Source organism: Cordyceps javanica, chromosome 4 (assembly GCF_051103115.1).
Source record: "Cordyceps javanica chromosome 4, complete sequence".
Lineage (NCBI taxonomy): Eukaryota > Fungi > Ascomycota > Sordariomycetes > Hypocreales > Cordycipitaceae > Cordyceps > Cordyceps javanica.
This window is the reverse complement of record NC_139298.1, coordinates 2,367,291-2,376,770: the sequence shown is the minus strand read 5'-3', so window position 1 is coordinate 2,376,770 and position 9,480 is coordinate 2,367,291. Positions and strand designations below refer to the sequence as shown.

The 9,480-nt window shown below is 50.6% G+C and overlaps 2 protein-coding genes across 2 annotated transcripts; one reads left to right on the top strand and one right to left on the bottom strand.

Moving 5' to 3' along the window:
* Positions 1-4,578: 4,578 nt before the first annotated feature.
* V2A60_006599 (histidine-specific methyltransferase) lies at positions 4,579-5,902 on the top strand (the record flags this gene model as incomplete). The annotated part of the gene is made up of 3 exons (XM_083257893.1): positions 4,579-4,925; positions 5,018-5,715; positions 5,826-5,902. The coding sequence occupies 3 exons, from the start codon at positions 4,579-4,581 to the stop codon at positions 5,900-5,902; spliced, it is 1,122 nt and encodes a 373-aa protein (XP_083114019.1).
* Positions 5,903-6,038: 136 nt separating this feature from the next.
* Positions 6,039-9,001, bottom strand: V2A60_006598 (transcription factor domain-containing protein; the record flags this gene model as incomplete). The annotated part of the gene is made up of 5 exons (XM_083257892.1): positions 6,039-6,215; positions 6,285-6,489; positions 6,546-7,097; positions 7,730-8,270; positions 8,650-9,001. 5 exons carry the CDS (start codon positions 8,999-9,001, stop codon positions 6,039-6,041), a joined length of 1,827 nt encoding a protein of 608 aa, XP_083114018.1.
* Positions 9,002-9,480: the final 479 nt, after the last annotated feature.

Sequence of the window (9,480 nt, the reverse complement as noted above, 5' to 3'; positions counted from 1 at the left end):
ACAAAACCACTTGCCAATTCATAGCGAGCTGGGGGTCTACTAAGTAGGCGGATTCGTGGATTTTGCACGCTAACCTAGCGGAAGAATACCACAAGGTTGCACCGCAGGCTGAGCTTGGCTCATACTTGCGTCGTGCTTGTCCGCAGGAGAGGGGGAAAGCAACTGGCGTTGTTGGGGCTTGATGCCTTACTTCTATTGTGTTGAGCTAAGCGGCAACAGATCTGTTACGACAGAATGTACGAATGAGTGTTCAGACTTACCTCTCGCCCAGATCTAACGCGGGACGTACCGATTGGCGGGCGGGTGAGCAGCAGCGCATACAAGCCAAGGAACATACTGGTAGCGCTCAGTAAACTGATTGTTGATAGGACCTGGTCTGTGCAAGTTTTGTAGATTAATGAAGCATAGGAGCGGCATTTTGGGTAATCCGGTTGGCCAGGGGTCAAGTCAAGGGCAAGGGGGGCAGGGGATCCTGGTAAGCGGAGAAGGAGGGTCGAGCAGGGAAGTCGGATGGGGTTCCAATGGATGCAACGCCAAATATGACAAGAGCAAGGGAAGAAAGAAGCCATCACCATGGCCACTTATCGACCACGATAAGAAGAAAAACCAAAGGCCTATTCTACTTACCCGGGACCCCTGGCTGAGCAACATGTCACCACCGTTGTACCGCATGTTGTGGACAGTAACACCGGCTTGGCTGCAGGGCGGCATTGAGATGGGATGGTCCCGGCAGACGCAAAGCTTAACATTCAAGCCAGGAGCGGTGGAACTTGTCACCTTTCTCATGGTTCCTTCGTCTCCATGACGGATGTTGTCTGCGCTTAATGAAACCAGCAAAAATGATATGCATTAGACGGCAATGCTTAGCAACGGAAACGCCGGCTCCTCATGATTAGATTGGCGCCACGCCAGACGTGAGGTTGAATGCCATCCTTTTATGCTTTCTATAGCCAGGGAAAGCCACACGGCTCCCATGGGCATACACACGACGCATCACTCAACCCCTTCCCACCAACCGGCCGGCAAAGTGAAAGCCTATTTTATCAGCCTCCCTCAGGAGTCTGTGATTGCATCGGCACGCACAGATCACACGGCGCCCTCTGGCCAGTTTGCATTGTTTCTAGATCCAATTTTTCCCCGTCACACTCAAATTCTCTTTTCGTCGTCAGGTGGAGAGTTAAAGCGGCGGCTCGGCCCTCGCTCCAAAAGGGGACCTTTTGAGGGGGCGTTCCTCTTCTTAGCACAGGTCGTTATTCGCCCCAACGGGTGACGTTGCGGTGCGGTGGGCTTGGATGAAGTAGGAAGCCACTTCCCGCAAAAAAAATCATAGCCCGGTCCCGCAAAGAACCAGGGGGGTCGGCGAGGGCGAGGCGAGAAAGGTACGAGTTGCCTTGTCCAGACAGCCTTGTGGCAGCACAACTCACGCTGCGGACCAACCAGCTGAGGATGAATGGGATACTGGTACTGTCAGCAGTACGGGTACTTGAGGGAAATGACGAGTCCGAAGAAAATGACGGGGAAGCGAATCCGCTGTGGGCTTTGCGCATCCAACCTGGCTCCTCAAGTCGGCAACGGCAGTAGGAAATCTGTACCAGTACACACACCGCGGGGAGAATCTGCGCGCGCGCGCCTTCGGCAAGCTTCCCCCTCCCGACTCAGTTGGACCGTCGACCGAATACATGGTATAGATGTCTTGCTGTGCATGAAGGCTTAAAAAGAGTGTGTCGAGCATGCAGCGGGTGCGCCCGCCGCGCTGCATGGTACAGGCTGTATGCAGGTCTCTGCATTTATGATATCCAATCTAACGCTAACGACGCTGGGCTTATGTACTGGCATGACTGGTATTTCTATTTTTTAAAAAAAGGTGTGTCCTGTGCTAAGCCGTTTACGACGGCCTTGTTTTCTCATTACAAACCGAAAAGAGACAACAAGACCACGTATGCCGAAAGAAAAATATGGCCGTCGTGCGTGCGTGTGAATGTGTGTACGGAGTAGCGACAACCATCACTTCTTGGCCGATCAAGGGTCCCCGTCCGGGGAGTGGATAGATGACGGTGGGCGGCAACAATTTTTTTTCTTTTTCTTTTTCATTTTCATTTTCTTCTTTTTTTACTTTTTTTTTCGATTATTCAGAAAGAGACATCGCCAAGTAGCTAATATATCTTCTTTTCGGCCGCATGAAGAGTGCGGGGGAGGGGGAATGAAACGACGCAGCGGTTGACAAGAAGCGGAAGGAAGAAAAGGAATCAGAAGAGAAATTTGACAACAAAATGATGAAGAAACGAGGGGAGAGAAAATGAAGAGGAAAAGGAGAGGGAAAGAATAAAAGGGACAGAGAGAAGAAGAAGAAGAAGAAGAAGAAGAAGAAGAAGAAGAAGAAGAAGAAGAAGAAGAAGAAGAAGAAGAAGAAGAAGAAGAAGAAGAAGAAGAAGAAGAAGAAGAAGAAGAAGAAGAAGAAGAAGAAGAAGAAGAAGAAGAAGAAGAAGAAGAAGAAGAAGAAGAAGAAGAAGAAGAAGAAGAAGAAGAAGAAGAAGAAGAAGAAGAAGAAGAAGAAAGAGTAAAAGAAATCAGAAAGAAAAGGAATATAACAATAATAATAATAACACAGGAATAAAAGAATCAAGCAGACTGGGCAGAAAAGGAAAAGGCAAGGTAATATTAGCAACCTTGGATCGTGTGAGAATTTCAACGATGTAATACTTTGGTCATGCAGCATCGGGTTTTGCCAGGGACATGAAGGCGCAGGAAAAGATATTATTATTATCATTTCTTTTTTTAAAAAAAAAAAAGAAAAAGAGGAGACCAATACTTTGTAATGAACGGTGCAGAACCGTTTTCGTTTGCAATGTCTCTTGTTCTTTCGTCATTTCGTGAGAGTCCCCCCCTTCCAAATCGTTGGTTGTATGCATATAGAGAGAATTTGTCACGAGTCGGGCGGTGCCTCTTATTACTTTCGTTCTTTACTCATTTATGCAAAGTACTGGTACAGATGCCAGTACACAAGATAATTTAGGGTCCTCGCAGCTTGTCCGTCCTCCACTCCTTCCCCCCCCCCCCGCTCCGTCATGCTTATATCCACACACACACACACCCCAAAGAGGCCGTCGCCCATCGCTGTGGCTTGGCTGGACCCCCCTCACACCACACACGCCGAGTACCAGGAATACTACCACACATGCACACGCTCCCAGATGGGGTAGATGTGCGAAATGCTTTGTTCCCTTTTCTGAATAAAAAGACAAGCTTTGCCATTTGCCCCAGCCCGTTGATTACAGGTGAGAGATGCATGTATGTATGTTTGAAGGAGTGAGCCAGTGAGTGATTCAGTGAGCGAGCGAGCGAGCGAGTGAGTGAGTGAGTGAGAGAGCGACAGACAGGGAGAGAAAGAGAGAGAGAGAGAGAAGGGGGTGGGGCCTAACTACTTCTTTCGATCCAAGACCTACTGATACTTACAACAAACCCCCCCCCCCCCTCCTCTTCCCATTTCTCCTCCACCCCCAGTCTTTTGCCTGATACGTACTTTATTGAAGAAGCATGGGGGGGGAAAGGGAATTTTTTATTCATTTTATGCTAGTTTTTTTTCAACTACTGGTGCTGTTACTACTGCCCATTAGGATATGAAATTATGATGGCGCCTGTGGCTGTTTTTATAAATACAGATAATCCTCGGTCATATATCCCATTACTTGCACCATTTTCCTCATCCCGCTGAATCTGATTGAATCTTCCCTTCATCCCCCCCCTCTCCCCTGCCCTGCCCTGCCCTGCCCTGCTTTTTGTAATTTTTTTCTTGGTTTGTCTTCTTTCTTTTACAAGCACGGCCCTGCGCAACATCTCTTTCTTTTGGTTTTCCTCTGGCCCGTGAACCAAAGACAAGCCCGTGTGGTTGGTGTCCATCCTCTACTACCGCCACTATCACAACAAGTCTCATATTGCCGTCCCGGGCCACTGTATTCTTACACCTCTCTCGCCTTCTCCTCATCATCCTCCTCTTCCGCCATCCCGTCACGCGCCACTCTACAAGCTTGGTCGTAATTACACCCTCACTCACTCACTCACTCGCTCGCTCTCTCTCTTTCTCACCCATTCCCTGAACACGACTTCAGTACTCCCTCGTCTCTTTCATCAATCCGCATCTATTTTTGGAAAGGTGTCTGGTGTCAATGGTTCTTGCATTAGAAAGGCCCATCATTATCATATTTCATTCTTCGGTCGCTCGCTATCCGTTACGATACCAAACACGAGCACCTACCCTTGCTCTTACACGACGACGTACAAAGTCAGATATTCAATCACACATACACGCACATACGCAAGCATTCTCGCATATATGCAGGATATAAAAGCCACCCAATTCCGTCTCCTTCGCCGTCTCTTTCCATCCAGCCATCCACAGACCCAATAATGTCCGCCATCTCGATTACGCACCATCGACCAACCAAGTAGTAACCGCGATAGCAATCCCCGTGTCAACGCCCTCGCTTCAAAAGAGCATTTCCCGCGGTTCGACGTTTCCCTTGACTCTCGTGCCTCCTCTTGTCGGCCCTCATTTGCCACCTCCACCGCCGCCCTGCCATCATGGATATCCAAACACAGCCCAGAACTGTGCCTATAGCATCACAAAACGAGTCTGTCGCTACGACCCCAGACCATGGTAGCATCCTCGATATTGGAGGCGGTTCCTTGGAGAGTCTCTATGTCGGCAAGCTCAAGGAGACGCTAGCCGCCATTGCCGACTCGAGAAGCGTGCCTACGCTACCCGATGAACTGCTGTATGATAATACGGGTCTGCTAATCTGGAACCGAATCATCTCAATACCGCAGTTCTATCAGACACACGAAGAGACGACTCTGTTCGACCGCAATGCTTCCGAGATCATTCGTCACGTCCCTGAAAATGTAACCATAATCGACTTGGGTTCCGGGTAAGTGTTGACTTTTTCCTCGCATTACCCCTAGATGGTTCTTGCATTGTAGCGGTCATGTTGTTGCTAACAAGAGTTTTCATCTCATCCAGCGATACAACCAAAGTCGACCATCTTCTCACCGCATTCGAGTCCGCCCGGATCCCCGCAACCTACATGGCGCTCGATATATCAAAGTCTTCGCTAGATCAGAGCATAGCAAACTTGCATGCTAGTCATTCTGGCCCTGACGCGGTTGTCAAGTGTGGCGGTCTCTGGGGCACTTTTGACAACGGATTGGACCATGTCGCGACGATCAAGTCGCCCCGTCTGTTCTTGTCGCTTGGTTCCGTACTATGCAATGATCCTTGGGCCAATGCTCTGTGCCACCTTCGAAAGTGGGCATCGATCCTGCGCCGGGGTGATAAGATCTTGATTGGCATGGACGGTCATCTTATTGCTGATCATCGGGACAAGATCTGGGCCTCCTATCATTCCTGCGATAATTTGTTCCGCGAATTCTTCCTCAACGGTTTGAATAACGCAAACAAGCTTCTTGGGTACGAACTATTCCATGAGCGGGATTGGGAAATCAAGTCCGGCTTAGGAGAAGATGGGTCCGCGACGCGCCATCGGTTCTTCATTCGTGCCAACAAAGATGTCAAGCAAAAAGGCGGACCCGTCATTGCCGAGGGCCAGGAAATAGACTGGTTTGACTCTCACAAATACAGCGAGCAGGAGGTTTGTCTCATGTGTGGCAAGGCTGGCTTGACCGTCATCAAGTCTTGGGCACTGCCAGGTTCCGAGTTTCGTAAGCATCCCAGATCCCCTTCCTCCGCACAAGTGCCCCAGACCAGTTCCCACCAACCTAACCCCTCTTATAAAATATCGAGGGATAATGATATTAATGAATCAATGCAGGGCAGTACCTTGTGCGCCTTAAAGAGGAGCGCGATGGCTTCGAAGATCACGATAGCGGCATTTCCGGTGTTGACTGAGGTTAATTGAAACGGGTAAAAAGATTCCATTTGGAAAGGTATTTTTTTCACTTGTTTTGTGCCTTTTATTGCTTTCGATGTATGCATTGGATGGTGTTGATACATGGGCGGCGTTTTCACTTTCATAGACGGCTCCTCATGTCAGGCAGAGGACTTCCATCTCTTTCTCATGTATCTTAGATACCATGCGCTCCCACCATGGTGGCCTCTCGGCAATAGCTTGGGACAGTTCCGTGTTTCGTGACGGCACTGGAACTTCGTGGTCCATCCAAGTATGGATACGTTTCAGGGCTTGATAGAGTGGCGGCACGCTCTGCCGCAGGAGTTTGATTAGAAACTAGTATAGAATGGACTTCTTGGCCATGATCATAGCTCGACTTACACTGCGAACAGGAGTGTGAATAACTTGTTGGAACCATGCGTGAGCCACTTCAGCATGATCTGGAACAGTCGCAAGCAGCCCAAGGAAGAATACAGGCAACAGCGGGGCCTGGGCCGTAAACACCAGGCCCGATGTTGGCATGATGGCAATACTCTTGGCCAAGTCGGCCAGGTTGGAAACGACCTCGGGATGGTTTCGGGGGAGCCTAAGCAGAATCAGTCTGTGCATTTTAGATGCGAGCAGAGACGCATGCTCGCTTACCTGAAGAGACGGCATTGTAGATATAGCATTCCCGCAAGTCTCCACGCTTCCGCAGTTACCTCTGTCATCTCTTTAGCATCTTGAACAACGTATGTCTCATCCTTCTGACGAATCCATTCAATCGGTTGTTGATTTCTATGTTGTGCAGTTTCCCAGTCATCGTGTTCGCCACTCCACTGGTTCAGGTTTGAAACCTGATCAAACAGCATTTGGGCCGTCACCGGCACGATAGGCGTTTCGCCATCTTGAAGTATACGCGCAGTGCAGTGAGTCACCTGATTAAAGATGTGCAGTAGACGTTTTGAGAAGCCACACCCGCCGTGTATCTCGTACATATCTTGCTCAGATCCATATAGAAGGAATCCAAACCGACGTGTCTCTGCGACGGCGTCAAATGTGGCGCCAGATGGCAGAGGCATCATAGGCTGGGCCAGGATAACAGCTCGACCAACAATGACTGATTGTGATAGGCGCAGAGCATCGACCTGCACGTTTGACTCCTTGTAGAAGCGATTGCCGGGATCTGTGAGTTCGAGCATGTTTTCTGCTTGCCTGAATCCCGTTAGCCAGCGAGGATGGCATGGTTTCTTGACCCTTCGTTCTGTGAGAACAACATCTTGCATGGAAAGCAGAGAAGCCAAAGTGATAAGCTCGCTCGATTCTACTTCATTCAAATTTTGCATGTCTGCGAGTAGTTGGCTAAATCGAGCTTCGGCAACGGCAAATCGTTCGTTGATGCGACGGCGTACAATCTCATCTGGCAGATAATCATGTATGTAAATCCCGGCGAGCGACTGTATAGCAGCTAGGACGCCGACACTGCCGTGCAGCCTTGCAAAATCAGTCAACCAAAGGTTCGTATTTTTCAGAACACTTCTTCCGGGGCACCAATTATGAACGTCTTCGAGGTACTAGTCAGTGACATGCTGCTAGCAAAAAAATGTGGCAGATAGGACTTACAGAACTTGAACAGTTTTCTGTCCATGCTATCCATGACAGTATTTAGTCCAAAATGTGATGGAAGGTAGCGGGGCTTCACTCTTTTGTCGAACTCAAGGTACGGTGCAACGCTCCCTGTTGGAGATGGAAGATAAGCGCCATTTTGGGAAGAAACAAGAGTCGATGCTGTTGAACACGGCGAGTCGCTCCCTGTCGGGGGAGAGACGGTTGGTGTTGAAGCTGACGTAGCGCGACAATGCTGTAGCGCGAGGTCATAGCCGTGGTTCGGTGTGTGTGATATGGCCACAGAGGTAGTCGGGGTATCGTCTTCGAGATCCGTTACTTCAACAACCCTCGATGATGGCCGTTCCTGGCTTTGGGACCAGGCGAACTTGATGTAGCCGTTGACCTTGCCGTCAACCGGGCGAGAAAACTGTTGAGGGGAGAAAGTATGCCCGAACGAATCGATGCAGTCAGAAAATGGACTGCTAGTGTTGTACTTGGGCCGGGCCTTTCGTCTCCGTTGTTCCTGGTGGGTAGGTTCCGAAACGACGGGTGGACTACGGGATGGCAGTGTTTGACGTGGTCGCCGCTGCGGCTGCAGCCGTGGCGTTGGGTGCGACTGTCGGGAATGTTGCAACTGCAGAGAGGACTGTGAGTATGAGGTAGATTGCGACGGCGGCCGTGGTGCATGTTGCGACGGCTGTGATTGTTCCAGAGGGAGAATGACGTGCTGTGGTTGTGGCGGGAACATGGCCGAGATATCAGCCGCGATGGCGGGGACGTCTGCGAGCACAGGCCATTAGCATGATAATCTTCAGTATAGTTATTTTCTGGCGGTTGGGCGGGAGGAAGGTTCCCCGTTTCAAAGGAGAAGGAAGAGGCGCGAGGACCCGATGCCAGCGAGCTAGAGTTCGAAGAGCTCATGGGACGAGTAGGAGCCAACATTTCAGTGGCGAGAGTATCTTGCAATCAGCGTTTAGAGCTCAGCAGAGAAGCATCAAAGCGGGCTGCAGGTGTAAGAGCCAAGCGATAACTGCGCTAAAAGAGCAAGCAGTTGATCGTGTTACCAATTCAATTATAGGCGCAGAGAGAGGTAGCACGGGAAAGATGAGAGAGGGCACGATTGGTGGATTCGCACAGGCTGTATATTTCAAAGACTTACTGAAACTCGTGTTCCATGGGGGCGCTATGGAGCTGTCTATCAGAGGGAGCGTGGGGGGCACCATGGAGGAGTTGATAGGCAGAATTGTGTTGGAATGAGGCATGACGCTGGCTATCGATCCAGAAACAGGCATTGGCAGAGAGCCGTGGGTTATGATCGCGTTGGGAAACAGCCATTCTTGGTCGGTGCTTGGTGATGATCCCCAAGCATCGCGGAAGTTGCCATCGGGAGGCGGGGCGCCGTGACCATCGGCGGCTTGATCAAGCCTGACGCGCTTGGCCGGGCGCTGGCCATCGTCTCCGAAGTCACCCATGCAGTCGAGGCGAAAATGTGGAGGACTGGAAGGGTTCATGGACGTGGGCCGCGGAGTTGGAGCGTCGCCGCGAGTTGATCGGGTGCGTGTCGGGCACCGCTGGCCACTGGACGGATGCCGGGCTAGGCTGGGCAAGGCGCCACAAGGCGGCAACAGTAAAAAGGTGCGGCGACAAGAGAAAAGTGAGGCGCGCAAAGAGGAATCGTGTATATTGGTAGATTGCGGCGAGAGCAGAACAGCCGCGAGAAGAGGAGACGCGCGAAGAGAAAAGAGTATTCTAGTCAGCGGGCCAGGACGTCTATGTTGGAGTCGGTGACCACTTTATTAGCGTTGGCGCAAGGGGAGAGCACCAACAACAAGGTAGGACTATGTAAGTAAGTAGTCTATCTCGCAGAGCCGAGAGGCCCAGGGCAGGTTAGCGCTAAAGGTGAAGCGAGATCCACCGGCAACAGCAAGACGGAGAGGCGGCACGCTGTTGGTGTAGAATGCCGGCTATTAGTGGTACTGATACGTAGCAG